At 39.6% G+C, this 3,127-nt stretch overlaps 1 protein-coding gene across 1 annotated transcript; it reads right to left on the bottom strand.

Moving 5' to 3' along the window:
• Positions 1-254: 254 nt before the first annotated feature.
• LOC103420118 (chlorophyll a-b binding protein CP26, chloroplastic-like) lies at positions 255-2,878 on the bottom strand. Its single transcript, XM_008358183.4, has 6 exons — positions 2,293-2,878; positions 1,520-1,604; positions 1,362-1,412; positions 1,153-1,273; positions 863-997; positions 255-634 (listed from the first exon to the last, which is right to left on the bottom strand). The coding sequence occupies exons 1-6, from the start codon at positions 2,510-2,512 to the stop codon at positions 374-376; spliced, it is 873 nt and encodes a 290-aa protein (XP_008356405.1). The 5' UTR covers positions 2,513-2,878; the 3' UTR covers positions 255-373.
• Positions 2,879-3,127: the final 249 nt, after the last annotated feature.

Genomic DNA, 3,127 nt, shown 5'->3' with positions numbered 1-3,127 from the left:
GAAAATTATTAATAGACTAAACTTATAAGAAAACCCAAACAATATAATACCTAAGATACTCATATTCCAACAAATATATCAACGTTAACACAGTTTTAGGCCCTGCTACATCGCACGGGCTGCTCGTTGATTCTAAAAATAGCTAGCCAAACAGACAAGTGACAATTGAATGTCACGAATCTGCATAGTATGATAATTTGGCTTAGCCCCGAAGAAACATAATAGTTCTATCAACAACAACCAGCGTTGTAACGGACGTGAAAAGATAGAGCAATTCCATTTAAGGATCAAGGTTAAAAGCCTTTAAAAGGACTCAATTTGATATACAATGCTTTTAATTTTGATTGGAGGAGAATAAGGAGGAAACTTAAAATTACAGGGTTGGAGCTCTTTCGATAGATCCACCAATGACAGTAAGCAAGTTGTTGCCGAAGGGATCGCTCAGATGCTTTGATAGGTTTTCGACAGGACCTTCTCCGGTGACATACGCTTGGAGGAAGAAACCGAGCATGGAAAACATGGCAAGTCTTCCGTTCTTAATCTCCTTCACCTTTAGCAATGCAGCCTGGTCTGGATCCTTAGCCAGCCCCAGTGGGTCAAAAGGACCACCTGGGTGAAGCTTGTCCTCCAATTCCTGCAACACAGTCATGAGATTGTCGTCATTGGTTCTTCTTGCAAGTTTCAAATTAACAGTAGGTGGTAATATAAGTACGTACTCCGGTGTGAATTGCGATATGGTTAGTTATATTGTACAAATAAAACAGTCGGACAAACTTTCAAAAGTTGTAATACCTTTTGTTAGTATTCGGAGTCGTTAGTTTGGATAATAACAGCAATGCTATAATTAACTCTAGGTACGTACCAAACCGTTAGTGATTCTGTAGTATTCAGCTCCACCAAGAAGAACAACCTCAGCAACAACAGCGAAGATAAGATTAATCGGTATGTTCTTCCCAAAGTAATTCAGTGTGTTCCCATCAAGGAGTAGAGCTCCTGTCTGCATTCATGTCGTCAACATGTGTACAAAAAGCGTCAACAATTTTTCAAACGTCTTAACTCCAATTGGCAATTACTCAACTTGCAATAATATGTATGTATGTATGTAATGTATGTTTGTAAAATTTAAAAGAAAATGAAATGCGAATGAATGACCTTGAACCAAACAGCCTCAGGGCCGCAGTTAGCTCCAAATTTGTTGAAGGCCTCTGGAATGATGAATCCGGCTGCACCAAGCATGGCCCACCGAGCGTGGATCAGCTCATATGCTTGGTATCTGCATTCACATTCATCAATTAATTAAATTGAATTAAGGAGAAATTAAGTAATAATTTCTCAAGAGAGAAACAGATGAGAGAGGATACTTGCTGAAGTTTTCTGGCTTCTTGCCTAGGCCAAAAGGATCATATCCATAACTGCATTAAAGGAATCGACAATCCATGATTCGATTAGATATCTGGTAATTAATTGTTAAATAAGTAGGCAGAGAGTGGGGGGAGAGAGAGAGAGACTACTATCTTACTCTCCAGGAACTTCTCCGGTCAAGTACTCTGGGATCTCTGATCGGTCCAAGAGCCCCGACGGCAAGAAGATTCTTCTATCAGGACCTGAAATGCGAATACCACAATTATCATCAAAGTTCTAAGACGCTAGGCGTTAGTCGGACAGCGGACTGGAGTTTAGCGCCTAGGCAGATTTAAGTAAACTTATTATATATGATATAAATAAGTGTATGTTTATACTTAAAAAATACATAAGTATATTCGGATACATAAATTGAAAAATAGAATGACATATAGATTAGAAAGTATTAGAACATATTGAAAACATGAGAAACAGAATATAATGAGTGTTAATCCAAGTATTCAACAAGTCTCTTACAATTTATTAAAAATCTAAAATACAAAATAAAAGTTATATATTATCTGTCTAAGTAAGAGTTACGACCTAAGTGGGTGCTTAGGTGGGTCTAGGTAGGCTAGGCGGGCGCCTAAACATTTCTATGCGCCATTTCTTAATTTTAACGCCTATAAATTAATCGAGGCAATGACAAACCACCTAGCACCAAAGCAGCATAGGCGGCGCTAGGCTGCAATTTTTAGAACAGTAATTAACATAATTATGAGCTATTGAATCAATCTACTTCCAATTAGCTAGGCAAATTACATTACATTACATTTATTTATGTGTTAAAGTCCATATGATATATTACAAAACTCACCGAGTGTGAGATATATGAATGATGAGCAAATACACTGTATACACACTTCAATAGATAATTAGATGTACACTTACCATACCACTTGGCGAGCTCTTCGTCAGCGGGAGCAACAGCCTTGGCCTTGGGAGGTGGTGCGGCCTTCTTCTTGGAGAAGAGTGCGACGGTCTTGAAGGTGGCTGGGGTGTTGGCTGAAGGGGCCGACCTTGCTGCTCCACTGAAGTTGATCAGGCTGTTTCCGAGCAATTCAGACATGCCGAGGGAGGCGGCCGCTGTCGATGCTGCCAGAGAAGCCATTTGAATATCAGTCTCAACTACACGTACTGGCTACGTCCTTCCCGGCCAGGAGACTCTCTCCCTATCTCAGTACTCCGAAGTAATGGAAAACAATGGCTGAGAAGGGAATACTATAAGCTTGAGCTGGTGGATGTCGACCTGCCACGTTGGATTTTTGTTTGCTGGCTTTGATTGGCTAACCTTGGATCCGCGCAATCCATTCCTATGATTTCATAGGATGGATTTGCTGATTTGGCAGATGATGCTGCAGACGTGGGATGATCTTGAAATTCCAGGGATAACATCTTCTATCCGAAAATGTTGATAATTAATTGGTCTGTCTTTCTTTTTCTCTCTCTATATCTCAGGTCTCAGCCGTGCATTCTTTTCTCATGTGCAAAATTTTACCACAAATAGCCAAGCCCAAGACAGACGCACAAGTGAAGTGAGTGCTTTCACAGTTTAACTTCTCATTTTCCCTCCTCGTTTTTTCTATCAACACCCCTGTGACATATTCTAATCGTTAAGGGTGACCTTTTCCTTTGTTTTGGTTTTTTTTTTACTTAAAACCGAAATGCCCAAGAAGATGATTTTATTTTTCGAAAACACACAAACGGTTTCCATTTTAAATTTTCA

The sequence above is a fragment of the Malus domestica genome, chromosome 05 (assembly GCF_042453785.1).
Source record: "Malus domestica chromosome 05, GDT2T_hap1".
Lineage (NCBI taxonomy): Eukaryota > Viridiplantae > Streptophyta > Magnoliopsida > Rosales > Rosaceae > Malus > Malus domestica.
This window is presented reverse-complemented; position numbering and strand designations above follow the sequence as displayed.

Bases quoted from the DNA above. Each gene is read 5' to 3' on its own strand.
- LOC103420118 (XM_008358183.4), bottom strand. From the start codon at position 2,512: ATGGCTTCTCTGGCAGCATCGACAGCGGCCGCCTCCCTCGGCATGTCT. The intron at 1,413-1,519 runs GTAAGATAGTAG...CCTTTAATGCAG, and splicing joins ACCGGAGAAGTTCCTGGAGA to TTATGGATATGATCCTTTTG. The intron at 635-862 runs GTACGTACCTAG...ACTGTGTTGCAG, and splicing joins ACAGAATCACTAACGGTTTG to GAATTGGAGGACAAGCTTCA.